The sequence below is a fragment of the Coregonus lavaretus genome, assembly GCF_964263955.1.
Source record: "Coregonus lavaretus genome assembly, chromosome: 31".
Taxonomy (NCBI): Eukaryota; Metazoa; Chordata; class Actinopteri; order Salmoniformes; family Salmonidae; genus Coregonus; species Coregonus lavaretus.
The window spans coordinates 20,426,369-20,443,847 of NC_140018.1; the positions used below are offsets into that span (position 1 = coordinate 20,426,369).

At 40.8% G+C, this 17,479-nt stretch overlaps 1 protein-coding gene across 1 annotated transcript in view; it reads left to right on the forward strand.

The window, feature by feature from the left end:
* Positions 1–17,479, forward strand: part of LOC311106396 (proton-coupled zinc antiporter SLC30A2-like) — a 31,752-nt gene that overhangs the window by 1,194 nt on the left and 13,079 nt on the right. The window contains exon 2 of the mRNA XM_084148730.1: positions 825–953. Within this exon, the coding sequence (XP_084004856.1) occupies positions 868–953 (86 nt within the window). The 5' untranslated portion in view covers positions 825–867. The remainder of the gene's footprint in view (positions 1–824; positions 954–17,479) is intronic.

Here is a 17,479-nt window from a genome sequence, read left to right on the forward strand (position 1 = left end):
GCATTAAGATGTCTGTAATATAATACGTGTCAAAAACGAATGTAGACATTAATAAATGCATTTCTATAGCTTCCAAAATATTTTTCTACAATTGAGGAGTACCAAGATGGCTGCGTGGTGGCTTCAATACAGCGTTCCCTATTAGTCATCCAGAGTTTATACACATCATTGGATATGACTCAGATTCTTTTTCTGGACACGGCATTAGAAGAAAATGCTGCATGGTTTTACTCTGGTGTGCTGCTGTCAATGGCCTAGTTGCAACTTGATATTGAATTTAACCTCTGAATGTCTTATGCTATTTACGTGTCATGACAATGTCGTTTAATTTGGAAATCGTCGTTGAAAAAACTATAGGCTATGGTCAATATACACGACGTTAATTGAGCTCTCAATAATAGGTAGCCTACTTGTAGCTACAGGCTGTTGCACAGCACCTAAGGACCCAATCACAATTCTAAACGTGCTATTCTCTCAATTAGCATAGTCTAGCCGCAGAAACATCTTGCACTTTTTTGACGTCGACACATATGCTTTCGATACCTTTATGGGTTTGGCTGTTTCCAGTCAGCTGTTCTTTGTAGCTGCACCAAAGCAAAGCCTGCACATTCAGAGCCAAGTTTACCATTGCCTATACCACAGCAGTGGAATTGAGAGCAGGCTACTAGTCTGTTTCGGGTCCCATATTTGCCACTGGTGATACTTATTTCCATGAATCATTTAATTCATTTTATTAGCACAATTGGAATGGCTTGGACGAATTTTATCAGTGTCATTTAAGATACAGTAAGACTGATCACATTGAAACTCCTGCACATCTTCAGATTCTGCTTCATTTGCCAGATACAACGGTGACAAGACACGGCCATGGATACCACTGTGAATTCAGAAATAAATTCAGAGAAATCTCACCTCGTTAGCGAGAAGAATGCCAAAATGTATTCACTGAAAAGGTAATGCACATTTTTTTTTACATGTTTGAGCTGTGATTATTTTATATCAAACTAAATAATGCTCAATAGATGTGAAGATATTTGGTGTTTGATCATGGGACTTATAGGTTCTAGGTTTATTGTAGATGCCATATGCTGATAGTTTGCATTCTATCAGCATTCTTCAAAGAGGGAGTATTTCATTTTTATTTGTAAATACAATTATACAGACATAATTGTGTAGCCCTCTCTCTATATATTTTTTAAAATGCAGACATAAGGGTTTATTAAACTGAAAATATGTATAGGCTATTTATCTTGTGATGTAAATGTACAAAAAATAAAACAAATAATGTGGCTAGTGTAGCCTTTTGTAATTGTTGTAGACTTATATGTAGGCTACCAAAATCAAACTGATAGAATGAGTACTCTTGTCTCTTGAAAACAATCGGTATTGCAACGAAAATGCATGTTACCATGAAGTGCCCGCTGCCCATCCAATGCTGGGAAAGCTTATGTAAATATAAGACATTAACACAGCCTATAATTTCCAAGGATACAGTATAATTGAACTGTTTATATCTGTAGTAGCCTAACGTTGCTTTATTCACGCCGAGTCTTTTCTTATGTTGTCCGTGTGGAATGTTTTTTATGGGAATGAACAAATGTATTTCCATGCTTGGCTTCGTTTTGGACAGTAGGCTGTTTGACGGATGGTCCGAGGGAAGTTAATTGAGCACGAGATCTGATGGGGGACTGGTGAAACACCCTGAGACCTTAAAAATGGGGTAATATAATTGCTAAGTAATAGTACAAAACAAACAAAACAAAAAAACAGTACGTGTTACTGGGGAATAGCCACTATTGAAATGTTCAGATACAATATTGTAGCTATAGACTTTTATTGGCTATATTCTTCGTATGAAAAAACGCATAGGCATTACAATGTCCTGCCAAAGAAAACAGAAAATTGATTTAAGAACGTCAACAAAAAAATATAATCCTTGTAATAGTACTTATCTAATTATCTAATCGTCTTTTCATATTTATTCCATGGGGGGGAAAGTCAGGTTTAGTTAGTTATATTCAACATTTAGGCCTATATTGAAAATAACAAAGCAAAATACAGTATTAGCTATTATAATGAGTGTTACATTTGTTCAATTTCATCTAAAACTACCAGTCTATTCTTTGAGTATCGGATTTGATAATCGATTCCCTAAATCAAGGCAAATTACTTAACGCGAAAACACAAATAAGTGAAGTGTATTCGATTTCAGCATGGACAGGGAAGAAAGAACATTTTGACAAATGCTCGTGTTTTGTGGCACTCAAGTTCGCTATTTTACGTGAATATAAAGAATGTACCTCTGTCGCAGCAAGTCATATAGAATCCTTGATGTTTTATTGATTTTGGGGATGTATTGCAATACAATTAATAATAACGTTAGGCCTACGTTATGGAAGTGCATGTGGATCATCACAAGGGTCATTAGGCCTATACTGGATTGGGTGGAACCTGACTATGTCCAATTAGATGTGTTAAACACTATCCAAAATATTGTTTAGTTGGATGGCGTAAATATCTGAAATGCACCCGATATTAATATATTTTCCTTGTGTGAATGCTGTGTAGCCTAGTTAGTTAAATGTGTTAAATTGCAGTAAATTATGGCAATATTCCTGCGCTTAATTAACCCCGTAGCTGCACCCACCATGTTCCCGCCTACAGCATTTCATTTCCAATAATGGAATTTTATATTTTGTAACGAATATTATCAGTATTGGAAAATATAATCAAAAATAGCCAATAATAGCCTTGTATTATATATAGGTCGCAGATTTGATATAGCCTAATAACGGTTTCAATGTCTGCAATTACTTCGAACTAAATGTAATGATCCGAGACCGAAACTATTACAAATATTACATTTTAATAACATTAATTTAATTTTAATTTTTTTAATGGTCATTGATTTCGACCCTCCATATGCACCAGCACATTTGCCATTCTGCTCACTCTTACTAAACAAGTGACAAAAACTGTGCAGATGATTAGGCTAATTGTGACGAGGACTTCGAAACAATCTTTCTGATCTTTGATAAAATTTGTTAGACAGGAGTACAAATTAAGTAGTTAGGTTGTTTGACAGCGCCATGCCTGAGGTAATAGCTATGAGATAGACTGATGTTTCAGGAACCACTAACCCCTGGAAAGTATTGCAGCATGAAATGGAGAATGTTTATGGCATGTTTGTTTGAGTGTGCAGACCCTATCATCTCATTCTAGTTATTTGGTGTGGGGTGGGATGGGGTTGTTGCAGTGTCACCATGTCTTCATGCCAGATCAGCAAAGCAGGATGGTTGTTCTACAGTCACAGAGCCACCCATGCATTGGAAATCATCGCTGCAAGCTGTGCATGGAGCCTATTCTTGAAAACAAGATTACCATTTGGAAGTGGATGGAACTGGAGTCAATAATCTGTTTTTAAATGGATGAATGAACATGAAATTCAAATAAATTGAATTAGGAGAGAACAATTTTAGCCTATACAATTTTGGATGCAACAGCAGATCCTTGTTGCAGTGAAGGCTATACTGGCTGGGATTCAGACTCGGGTTTGTAGGCAGGCTGAACGGGCCAGTCCCTTGTGTCTGAGAAATGGTAGATAGGAAACTATTTTTGATTAATAACACTTGAAAAGGGGCCTCGCCAGTCTGTCTAACAGTAGTGCTATTGGCCTTATGATGACAGACCTATTTCGAACATCCCTCTCAATAGAAGACACTAAGGTAATAACCAATTATGTAGCCTATAAACAGGGTTGGGTAGGTTACTTTTTAAATGTAATCCGTTAGTTACTAGTTACCTGTCTAAAATTGTAATCAGTAACGTAACTTTTGGATTACCTAAACTCAGTAACGTAATCTGATTACTTTCAGTTACTTTTGGATTACTTCACCCGTAAAATATATAAGAAGAAAAAAAATATTATTACCATTTTAACAGCATTTATTGCAGGATGTTTGAGCCACTAAGCAGAGCCACATTAGAACACATCACAAAACATTGTGACAAAAATGTATTTAAGCCCTGTATACCTGCCTATAACATGTCCTTCATCCTGATCTTGTCCATTTACACCTATAAGATCTGATCACAGTCAGACCACAATGCGTCTTTTAATCATGTACACCTGTCTAAAAATGTGGGCACAAACACAATGTGCAGGACAAAGGATACATGTTAAAACCAGGTATAAAGTAAGGGCATAAGTAACACAGCAACATGGATGGTGCTAAACACTTATCCCAAGGGACACCAGTACAAAAAAGTATGAAAATGTATGCACTCACTACTGTAAGTCACTCTGGATAAGAGCGTCTGCAAAATGACTAAAATGAGAAATAGAAATATGAAGAAAACATATATATATTTTTTTACAAAATGCACAGTGTAATCACACATTTAGTCCACCAAGTAGTTAAAAAAAAAGTTTAAGCAAAAAAAGTTCAGCTAGGTGCAATAAACCCACATATCATACATGGTATTGCAGTAGGCCTATTCTGAAGCTAGCCTACTCAGATGATTGAAGGCAGAAATTGATGTTGTATCGCAGCAAGAGGACATGCTCTAGATGAGCATCAGACATCCTGTTTCGCTGAGGGGTAAACAGGTTTCCATCATAGCTGAAAAGGCGCTCAACTGGGTCACTGGAGGGAAGTGTAGTGTTGTACTTCAGAAACAAGTTCCGGACAATGGGGAAGACTTGTCTTTGTCTTCGAGTTACTTCCTCACCTCATCCTCTGCAGTGCCACTGGCCCTTGTTGTTGCACCTCCGAACACACAAAAATGGTCTTCTGACTCATCAGACTCGTTCTGTGCTCCCTCATCAACCTCTTCAGAGTGCATGTTCTCCATAGAAGCTGCTTCTTTGTGCTCCGCATCTCCTCTCTCTTTCCAGGGTTGAGCCAACACAGTCAAAACTTTGGCACGGTAGCAGTTGCCATTTTTGCTTCATGGCTGCTTAGCATAGGTCCAAACCGGCAGTCTATAGCCTCAATGACCGCAGTGATGATGTGTGCAGAGAATGTCGCAAGAGCTATTTTCTCTGAGAGCTTAGACTTCAATCTTAGGATTGTTGGGATAAGAAAGCGAAGATCATCTGTGAGGGCTATGAGTTTGGAGATGGCACGGTACTCTGAGCTCCATCTTGTCACAGTTACTTTCATGCTTACAATGTCCTCTATTGCCTCTGAAGCTAATGTGGACCTGTGTGCTTTGTTCCAAATGCTGGAACATTTTAACATTGCACTTCTGTATCATTTTCGTGATGGACCTTGGGATGCAGCTTTGTCCACCTCATTGGTGGCGATGAGGTTGAGGGTGTGTGCCACACAACGTTGATGTGGAGGGAGAAAAAAGTTCAGTTCTTGCTCAACCTCCTCAAGAATCGCACCCACATCATCAAACCTCACTCCATCATCCGTCTCATCTTGCTCCTCTTCATTTCCACTGAACTCCCAGAATGCCTTTACAAAGTTGCTTCCATTGTCTGTCACTGTTGCACATCCTCTATGATGAAGTAAAATACCAGTTGATTAACCCGGCTTTGTGAGGTGTGTGGTTCTCCTGGTTGTAGTTTTGCTTGTTTCAATGGTGTACAAGATGTCCCCTTTTGGCCGTCTGTAGATGGCTGTGCATCTCTGCACTCCTCCTTGTCATCTGGCTGCCTTTTCCTGCTCAGGGTCTTCCATTAAAATCTGACTAACAAGCTAGCTAGTACTCTCTAAAATCTCCGACCTATGCTGGAACAATGGTAACATTGTAAAGTCTGTCTCTAGCTAGCTAGCTAAGCAAGCTAACGCGCCACACCTGCCAATCGTCATCCTTATCTCAGTGTTTCTTCAGGTTCGAAGTGGAGTCTTTGGATGTCGACAGCAGCTTTACCGTGGGCAAACAGTTTGCATTGAACTGTCACATTCCTGCCATTTTCTTCTTTGAACACAAATTGTTATTTGAAACGCCATCAAAAAAATGCACTTCAATGCCGTGCCTTGCTTTTTCTTTTGTTACCATGTATGTTGCTCAGGCGGGAAGATCAAAGTAGCACTTTTTCAGTTAATGACTGACATTAATATGAAATGTAATTCTAGAAGTAATTATCTACTTTTTCAAAAGTATTGGTGATCTGATTACAATATTTTTGCTGGTAACGTAACGAATGTTGGTTTTTTTGTAATCCATTACATGTAACCCGTTACTCCCAAACCCTGCCTATATAGGCTAACACTCTGGTATCACATTTCAGATTATCAAGATCTTTAGCGCCACATTTCTTAACCAAATTACCCCAAACTTTCCTGCGCCCCACTACTGCCCCCTCTCTCTCTCTTATCTTCAGATGACAGTAAAAAGGGCTGTCAAAACAATACTCAATTTCAGACTTCAGTGGATTAACCTAAACCTTTTACTCCAGTGGGCTAAATCAGGGTCACACAGTGTTTCTTGGTAGTCTTAAACAAATGGTTATGGGCTTAAAAAAAGAAGACATTTGTACCATGTCAGATATAGAGTTGAAATGTATTCAATTTTGAGTTTGCATCCCAATATTACACTTTTTATATACATCACAGAAGACAGAAATATAAACGTTTCACATAGAAACACAGGATTTTCAGCATAAAAAAATATAATGTTTATTAATTATGAAACATATTAATAACATTCCACCCATGAGGCCACTAGAGGACGATTTGGTCATTTGACTGCAGGAAATGGGGTACTCATATTGTGACCACCACTGTGAACAACACAGCACCATCTGATACAGTGAGGGGAAAAAAGTATTTGATCCCCTGCTGATTTTGTACGTTTGCCCACTGACAAAGACATGATCAGTCTATAATTTTAATGGTAGGTTTATTTGAACAGTGAGAGACAGAATAATAACAACAAAAATCCAGAAAAACGCATGTCAAAAATGTTATAAATTGATTTGCATTTTAATGAGGGAAATAAGTATTTGACCCCTCTGCAAAACATGACTTAGTACTTGGTGGCAAAACCCTTGTTGGCAATCACAGAGGTCAGACGTTTCTTGTAGTTGGCCACCAGGTTTGCACACATCTCAGGAGGGATTTTGTCCCACTCCTCTTTGCAGATCTTCTCCAAGTCATTATGGTTTCGAGGCTGACGTTTGGCAACTCGAACCTTCAGCTCCCTCCACAGATTTTCTATGGGATTAAGGTCTGGAGACTGGCTAGGCCTTAATGTGCTTCTTCTTGAGCCACTCCTTTGTTGCCTTGGCCGTGTGTTTTGGGTCATTGTCATGCTGGAATACCCATCCACGACCCATTTTCAATGCCCTGGCTGAGGGAAGGAGGTTCTCACCTAAGATTTGACGGTACATGGCCCCGTCCATCGTCCCTTTGATGCTGTGAAGTTGTCCTGTCCCCTTAGCAGAAAAACACCCCCAAAGCATAATGTTTCCACCTCCATGTTTGACGGTGGGGATGGTGTTCTTGGGGTCATAGGCAGCATTCCTCCTCCTCCAAACACGGCGAGTTGAGTTGATGCCAAAGAGCTCCATTTTGGTCTCATCTGACCACAACACTTTCACCCAGTTCTCCTCTGAATCATTCAGATGTTCATTGGCAAACTCCAGACGGGCCTGTATATGTGCTTTCTTGAGCAGAGGGACCTTGCGGGCGCTGCAGGATTTCAGTCCTTCACGGCGTAGTGTGTTACCAATTGTTTTCTTGGTGACTATGGTCCCAGCTGCCTTGAGATCATTGACAAGATCCTCCCGTGTAGTTCTGGGCTGATTCCTCACCGTTCTCATGATCATTGCAACTCCACGAGGTGAGATCTTGCATGGAGCCCCAGGCCGAGGGAGATTGACAGTTCTTTTGTGTTTCTTCCATTTGCGAATAATCGCACCAACTGTTGTCACCTTCTCACCAAGCTGCTTGGCGATGGTCTTGTAGCCCATTCCAGCCTTGTGTAGGTCTACAATCTTGTCCCTGACATCCTTGGAGAGCTCTTTCGTCTTGGCCATGGTGGAGAGTTTGGAATCTGATTGATTGATTGCGTCAGTGGACAGGTGTCTTTTATACAAGTAACAAACTGAGATTAGGAGCACTCCCTTTAAGAGTGTGCTCCTAATCTCAGCTCGTTACCTGTATAAAAGACACCTGGGAGCCAGAAATCTTTCTGATTGAGAGGGGGTCAAATACTTATTTCCCTCATTAAAATGCAAATCAATTTATAAAATTTTTGACATGCGTTTTTCTGGATTTTGTTGTTGTTATTCTGTCTTTCACTGTTCAAATAAAACTACCATTAAAATGAAAGACTGATAATTTATTTGTCAGTGGGCAAACGTACAAAATCAGCAAGGGATCAAATACTTTTTTCCCTCACTGTATATTACTCTATTTAATAGAGCACATTTATTGATTTAAGAAATAATTAACATCCTCCTAACATGACATGTTATGTGCCAAAGCATCTAGTGTCATTGATCTAGTGCCAACAGCTCTCCAGAATGAGCAAAGCAAACATAATTTAGTTCATTCTCCAGCTGATTAAACTTTTGCTAACTAATCATTTAAACAAATAAAAACTGTTTGTCTTCAGGCTATAGTCTGTTGCAAATGTATTTTGTTAATGCTGCTCACATAAGCTTAAAGCATATAGTAGGGTGTCCACCCACTCTGCCCAGAGTAGTAAAAGCCCTCCTTTGGTGATGACATTTCACTTCCTTGTGTAATGAAATTCATTTTACCACGACAAATCCGATCCTTCATGTTCTGAATCGTTCAGTGGGGTCTTTTTATAACATATCGTTGACATTGTGTGTGTGTGTATATATATATATATATATACATATACAAGCTCCCTCACGACGCCAGGACAGCGGAGTCACTCACCACCTTCCGGAGACATTTGAAACCCCACCTCTTTAAGGAATACCTGGGATAGGATAAAGTAATCCTTCTACCCCCCCCCCAAATTGTAAAGTGGTTATCCCACTGGCTATAGGGTGAATGCACCAATTTGTGAGTCGCTCTGGATAAGAGCGTCTGCTAAATGACGTAAATGTGCCCTTGAGCAAGGCACTTAACCCTAATTGCTCCTGTAAGTCGCTCTGGATAAGAGCGTCTGCTAAATGACTAAAATGTAAATGTAAATGTACATACAGTGGGGAGAACAAGTATTTGATACACTGCCGATTTTGCAGGTTTTCCTACTTACAAAGCATGTAGAGGTCTGTAATTTTTATCATAGGTACACTTAAACTGTAAGAGACGGAATCTTAAAAAAAATCCAGAAAATCGCATTGTATGATTTTTAAGTAATTAATTAGAATTTTATTGCATGACATAAGTATTTGATCACCTACCAACCAGTAAGAATTCCGGCTCTCACAGACCTGTTAGTTTTTCTTTAAGAAGCCCTCCTGTTCTCCACTCATTACCTGTATTAACTGCACCTGTTTGAACTCGTTACCTGTATAAAAGACACCTGTCCACACACTCAATCAAACAGACTCCAACCTCTCCACAATGGCCAAGACCAGAGAGCTGTGTAAGGACATCAGGGATAAAATTGTAGACCTGCACAAGGATGGGATGGGCTACAGGACAATAGGCAAGCAGCTTGGTGAGAAGGCAACAACTGTTGGCGCAATTATTAGAAAATGGAAGAAGTTCAAGATGACGGTCAATCACACTCGGTCTGGGGCTCCATGCAAGATCTCACCTCGTGGGGCATCAATGATCATGAGGAAGGTGAGGGATCAGCCCAGAACTACATGGCAGGACCTGGTCAATGACCTGAAGAGAGCTGGGACCACAGTCTCAAAGAAAACCATTAGTAACACACTATGCCGTCATGGATTAAAATCCTGCAGCGCACACAAAGTCCCCCTGCTCAAGCCAGCGCATGTCCAGGCCCGTCTGAAGTTTGCCAATGACCATCTGGATGATCCAGAGGAGGAATGGGAGAAGGTCATGTGGTCTGATGAGACAAAAATAGAGCTTTTTGGTCTAAACTCCACTCGCCGTGTTTGGAGGAAGAAGAAGGATGAGTACAACCCCAAGAACACCATCCCAACCGTGAAGCATGGAGGTGGAAACATCATTCTTTGGGGATGCTTTTCTGCAAAGGGGACAGGACAACTGAACCGTATTGAGGGGAGGATGGATGGGGCCATGTATCGCGATATCTTGGCCAACAACCTCCTTCCCTCAGTAAGAGCATTGAAGATGGGTCGTGGCTGGGTCTTTCAGCATGACAACGATCCGAAACACACAGCCAGGGCAACTAAGGAGTGGCTCCGTAAGAAGCATCTCAAGGTCCTGGAGTGGCCTAGCCAGTCTCCAGACCTGAACCCAATAGAACATCTTTGGAGGGAGCTGAAAGTCCGTATTGCCCAGCGACAGCCCCGAAACCTGAAGGATCTGGAGAAGGTCTGTATGGAGGAGTGGGTCAAAATCCCTGCTGCAGTGTGTGCAAACCTGGTCAAGACCTACAGGAAACCTATGATCTCTGTAATTGCAAACAAAGGTTTCTGTACCAAATATTAAGTTCTGCTTTTCTGATGTGTCAAATACTTATGTCATGCAATAAAATGCAAATTAATTACTTAAAAATCATACAATGTGATTTTCTGGATTTTTGTTTTAGATTCCGTCTCTTACAGTTGAAGTGTACCTATGATAAAAATTACAGACCTCTACATGCTTTGTAAGTAGGAAAACCTGCAAAATCGGCAGTGTATCAAATACTTGTTCTCCCCACTATATATATATATATATTAGTCAGATTTTGTAACCTAAAACATCTGATACCTAATTAGCACCCAGCGCTGTTGACAGAGGCGCAGTTTTGAGGATTTTACATTTGTCTGTCATGTCTTCTAAGTTGTTTCCGCAGATCGCAAATAGCAAAAATAGCATGACACGAGCTAAATTAAATGTAGAAGGCTTTTCAAATAAAAATGTTGAAGTACGCTCAGTGCGTTGTTGACATTTCACAGAGATACTCTTGTTTTTGTGAGAATTCTTCGAAAAAGAACAGGAACTTCGCATTAATATGAACACCGTATACAACACTACTACATGTAATGTATCAAAATCGATATCCATTTTATCTCCATATTGTATTTTATGTCCTCCTGATTTGAGAAGAAACATGAGTTATAAACCTGTCCGCAGCGTTCATTCTTGCACAGCATCCAGCCTAGATTATGCGATGCTATTTTCCTGATTTATGACAGAAAAATTATCTTGGCTCCATGGATTTAGTCACCCTAATTTTGACCATTCTACAAGGGTAAAAACTCAATCCAATACATTTTGAACGGATTATGATAGAGACATGAGGTTTGGACCATTGGTTTTTCTTAGAGGATTATCTACACAATTAACATATTATTTTACCCATTGGTCAAAATATGCGTTTTTGATTGGACACCCTACATATAGCTCTTTTTATGCTGCCTAACAATCATATTTGGCTGAAATAAATGATCATTAAAGTCAATATAAATATATTTTCTTTGCTCATAGCCAATTGCCAACTCTGTAATGATTTTGAAGAATACTCATACATTTCACATCATTTCATGCACTGCTGAGTCTCTCCTCAGGCCCTTTAGTGAGCTTGTCTTGAGCACAGAAACCTGGAGAGACATTTGCTCACGTTATTCTACACCAAATGTATGAGATTTGTATCTTTACTTACTTTTTTTTTTAAACAATTGCATGATGATTTAAAGTGGCAAGAACATTTACTAAATTGAGTCAGGGAAAGTTTATGTTGAACTCAATACAGTGTGATAGTTACCATTTTAGAGGAAGAAGAGAGACCAATATTGTACAAGACACTGCTTTATAACCCTTGGAGTTCATTGAACTCACTTGCATTAACATACATTCTAAATATATGTTCTAGAATGGTTCCAGATTGGACAATATGTAAATATTGGCTGTGTATAAGACCATCCATGTGTGTAATGAGCCAGTGATGCTGATTTGTCAAATCTACATCTTTTATTTTCTTTGTAGGACATAGAGGTTTTGTCAGTGTAGCCTACAGTATGGTGTAGATGCCATGACTTACATGATACTGCACTGAATCAGAAGATATCCTGTAAATGGGCCAGTTCACATGGCTGTGAAAATGGACAGGTCTCATAGGATTTATCCTGGTTTGAAGATGGTTACAAGCGAGATAACATAAACCGTTTTATTAATGACATGGGCATGGACACCCCAACTGATTGAAATTGGAAAGGTTTTACCTGACATAGATCCCTTCTTTGAGAACTGCTGTATAGGAATCCCCAAAACATATTAATTCAAGGCAAGCCCTCCATTTGTTCAATTGAATGGAGTCGATCCTGAGGTTAACCAATCATGCTTGCTCTGCAGTGTTAGGCTATGTGTTGATGTAAAGTGTGTGTGTTCACAGTGAGAGGTATATGTTATGTTTGTGTATGTTCTCTAGGTGTCTCTGTGTGTGTAGATGTGACAGACGGACATTTTGAATAGCCTCTGCGTTGGGTTAGGATGGGAGGGGGTGTATTTGCTCTCATCTCCCCACGGTGTGATTAAACAGAAGCTGTTTTCCACTCGGCCGACTCCTTTCAGCCTGCGTGTCCCTAGGCTCTGGACTGATGGAGTCGCGGGCCAGAGCTGGGTTATCTCGTAGAAGCCAAAATTGCGTTTTTCCACCTCATTAGTCTCATCATCCTGCTTATCCACATTGCACATGGAGAGAGAGGGGGGGTGAATGGGGGGACGGCCTACTCAGCATTTGCTATACTGGTTTAGTTTTAATCTGATCTCTTACTGTAACGTGGGAGTGTGCTCCTTGTGTAATTCTCAGGTGATACAAACAAACACAGTTGGGGAAGGGGGTGAATATCAAACCTACTAAAACCATGTGTAGGCTATTTAAGTGATAATGCCAGAGTAGCCTGTGTTTGGATGGTATATCCTCCAAACACCGGCTTCGAGGTTATTATCACTTTTATACAACGGGTTACCAACATATTCAAATAATGATTTATCTATTTTAATAAAAAATGTTATTTTTGATGAATTTATTCATACTATTTCATCATTCCACAAGATACAGTCCCGACACAAATCTAGGGTTGCTACCCAAGCCGGCTGGTCATTTGTTCTATCTGTTCGGTTGCCAGAGACGCGACCCATTCGTTCAGTCTTTTTGTTCTGTATCTATTGTCCTTCTAAATGTTCCATTGCCATTCTGGCTGGCAACGTTCTTATGCCTTGCTTGCTAGCTAGCCAACTACGGCTAACTTACAGTCATGTCAAAAAGTGCAGCCAGAATAACAGCAAAGTAGCTGCATTTGTTTAAGCAGTTTTCTAGTGACATTTATTTGGATACATCCATAACACTAAGCTAATGAGGTTCGATTTCGCCTGGCATAGAAAATGTGCTCACTCGTCAGGACACTGTTGTTCAGAGGAGCTAGCCAACAACACAGCTAACACAATCACTTCAAACTGAAGCTGGAAAGACTGCAAACTAGCTGCACTTTGTTTCGTTTCACCTTTTTTCAATTGGCATTTCTTTGTATATACAGTGGGGAGAACAAGTATTTGATACACTGCCGATTTTGCAGGTTTTCCTACTTACAAAGCATGTAGAGGTCTGTAATTTTTTATCATAGGTACACTTCAACTGTGAGAGACGGAATCTAAAAGAAAAATCCAGAAAATCACATTGTATGATTTTTAAGTAATTAATTTGCATTTTATTGCATGACATAAGTATTTGATACATCAGAAAAGCAGAACTTAATATTTGGTACAGAAACCTTTGTTTGCAATTACAGAGATCATACGTTTCCTGTAGGTCTTGACCAGGTTTGCACACACTGCAGCAGGGATTTTGGCCCACTCCTCCATACAGACCTACTCCAGATCCTTCAGGTTTCGGGGCTGTCGCTGGGCAATACGGACTTTCAGCTCCCTCCAAATATTTTCTATTGGGTTCAGGTCTGGAGACTGGCTAGGCCACTCCAGGACCTTGAGATGCTTCTTACGGAGCCACTCCTTAGTTGCCCTGGCTGTGTGTTTTGGGTCGTTGTCATGCTGGAAGAACCAGCCACGACCCATCTTCAATGCTCTTACTGAGGGAAGGAGGTTGTTGGCCAAGATCTCGCGATACATGGCCCCATCCATCCTCCCCTCAACACGGTGCAGTCGTCCTGTCCCCTTTGCAGAAAAGCATCCCCAAAGAATGATGTTTCCACCTCCATGCTTCACGGTTGGGATGGTGTTCTTGGGGTTGTTTTCATCCTTCTTCTTCCTCCAAACACGACAAGTGGAGTTTAGACCAAAAAGCTCTATTTTTGTCTCATCAGACCACATGACCTTCTCCCATTCTTCCTCTGGATCATCCAGATGGTCATTGGCAAACTTCAGCGGGCCTGGACATGCGCTGGCTTGAGCAGGGGGACCTTGCGTGCGCTGCAGGATTTAAATCCATGACGGCGTAGTGTGTTACTAGTGGTTTTCTTTGAGACTGTGGTCCCAGCTCTCTTCAGGTCATTGACCAGGTCCTGCCGTGTAGTTCTGGGCTGATCTCTCACCTTCCTCATGATCATTGATGCCCCACGGGGTGAGATCTTGCATGGAGCCCCAGACCGAGGGTGATTGACCTAATAATTGCGCCAACAGTTGTTGCCTTCTCACCAAGCTGCTTGCCTATTGTCCTGTAGCCCATCCCAGCCTTGTGCAGGTCTACAATTTTATCCCTGATGTCCTTACACAGCTCTCTGGTCTTGGCCATTGTGGAGAGGTTGGAGTCTGTTTGATTGAGTGTGTGGACAGGTGTCTTTTATACAGGTAACGAGTTCAAACAGGTGCAGTTAATACAGGTAATGAGTGGAGAACAGGAGGACTTCTTAAAGAAAAACTAACAGGTCTGTGAGAGCTGGAATTCTTACTGGTTGGTAGGTGATCAAATACTTATGTCATGCAATAAAATGCAAATTAATTATTAAAAAATCATACAATGTGATTTTCTGGATTTTTGATTCCGTCTGTCACAGTTGAAGTGTACCTATGATAAAAATTACAGACCTCTACATGCTTTGTAAGTAGGAAAACCTGCAAAATCGGCAGTGTATCAAATACTTGTTCTCCCCACTGTAAATCCATAAAAATGATGCCAGCTGATTCATGATTTCAACTGACTGAGAAATGCTGCCTGCCTGTCTGTCTCATCCCGACACGTTCATTACTATGGGACAGCTGAGATTGAATTTGAATATTGAAACAATGTTGCAAATGTTGGAGGCAGACCGCAAGGTTTATACAAATCTCTGCTGTTGAAAACTAAATGTTAGTCTAAAAGAAATGTAAGATAATGTCTAGATGCTTTATATAGTAGAGATGAAGTGTATAAATTGCCTGGCTGGGCTGATGAGACAGTGGATTGCGCCGTCAGATGGAGGAGAGTAAATAGGGATTTTAACATCATAGATTTAGCCGGTGGTAACTTGTGAAATAGACACCGGCTGGAATGCGTTTTTAACCATTCAGCATTCAGTATTAGACCCACCCATTGTATAATACATATACAGCGGTGGAAAAAATTAATAGACCACTGCAAATTGTTCTTAAATCAGCATCTCTACATGTATGACATTGCAGTGTCTGTTGAATTCCAACACAGGCACACCTCATTCTACTGAATTAGGTACTGATTAGGTGATCACATGAACCAAATCTTATTTAACGAGGAAAAGTATAAAAACCACTGCTGTGGTCATCACTATCCTCTTGCAATAGGACCAGCTGGATGGCAAAAACAGTGCTAATAGTACCTCAAAAGTAATATTAATAAAAAAATAACTATTGACCTGCCAAAAGAGTTGAAAAGGAAAGTTTTGAGTGAGGAAAAGATGGGTTCAATTCTGGCTTTAATGGCAGAGGGATACAGTGAGCGTCAGGTTGCTTCCATCCTTAAAATTTCAAAGACGGTGGTTCATACGAACAAGGTCAAGCAGCAGTCATTGGGGACAACAAAGCTACAGACCGGCAGAGGGCGAAAACGACACTACTGATCGGGATGACCGCCAACTCATTTGAATGTCACTCAACAACCATAGGATGACATCAAGTGACCTACAAAAACAATGGCAAACGGCAGCTGGGGTGAAGTGCACGGTGAGGACGGTTTGAAACAGGCTCCTGGGGGCAGGGCTGAAGTCGTGCAAAGCTAGAAAAAAGCCCTTCATCAATGAGAAGCAAAGAAGAGCCAGGCTGAGGTTTGCAAAATACCATAAGGATTGGACCGTAGAGGACTGGAGTAAGGTCATCTTCTCTGATGAGTTGTCCTCTGTAGCTCAGCTGGTAGAGCATGGCGCTTGTAACGCCAGGGTAGTGGGTACGATCCCCGGGACCACCCATACAAAAAAATGAATGCACGCATGACTGTAAGTCGCTTTGGATAAAAGCGTCTGTTAAATGGCATATTATTACAGTGGGGGAAAAAGTATTTAGTCAGCCACCAATTGTGCAAGTTCTCCCACTTAAAAAGATGAGAGAGGCCTGTAATTTTCATCATAGGTACACGTCAACTATGACAGACAAATGGAGATTTTTTTTCTCCAGAAAATCACATGGGAGGATTTTTAATGAATTTATTTGCAAATTATGGTGGAAAATAAGTATTTGGTCACCTACAAACAAGCAAGATTTCTGGCTCTCACAGACCTCTAACTTCTTCTTTAAGAGGCTCCTCTGTCCTCCACTCGTTACCTGTATTAATGGCACCTGTTTGAACTTGTTATCAGTATAAAAGACACCTGTCCACAACCTCAAACAGTCACACTCCAAACTCCACTATGGCCAAGACCAAAGAGCTGTCAAAGGACACCAGAAACACAATTGTAGACCTGCACCAGGCTGGGAAGACTGAATCTGCAATAGGTAAGCAGCTTGGTTTGAAGAAATCAACTGTGGGAGCAATTATTAGGAAATGGAAGACATACAAGACCACTGATAATCTCCCTCGATCTGGGGCTCCACGCAAGATCTCATCCCGTGGGGTCAAAATGACCACAAGAACGGTGAGCAAAAATCCAAGAACCACACGGGGGGACCTAGTGAATGACCTGCAGAGAGCTGGGACCAAAGTAACAAAGCCTACCATCAGTAACACACTATGCCGCCAGGGACTCAAATCCTGCAGTGCCAGACGTGTCCCCCTGCTTAAGCCAGTACATGTCCAGGCCCATCTGAAGTTTGCTAGAGTGCATTTGGATGATCCAGAAGAGGATTGGGAGAATGTCATATGGTCAGATGAAACCAAAATAGAACTTTTTGGTAAAAACTCAACTCGTCGTGTTTGGAGGACAAAGAATGCTGAGTTGCATCCAAAGAACACCATACCTACTGTGAAGCATGGGGGTGGAAACATCATACTTTGGGGCTGTTTTTCTGCAAAGGGACCAGGACGACTGATCCGTGTAAAGGAAAGAATGAATGGGGCC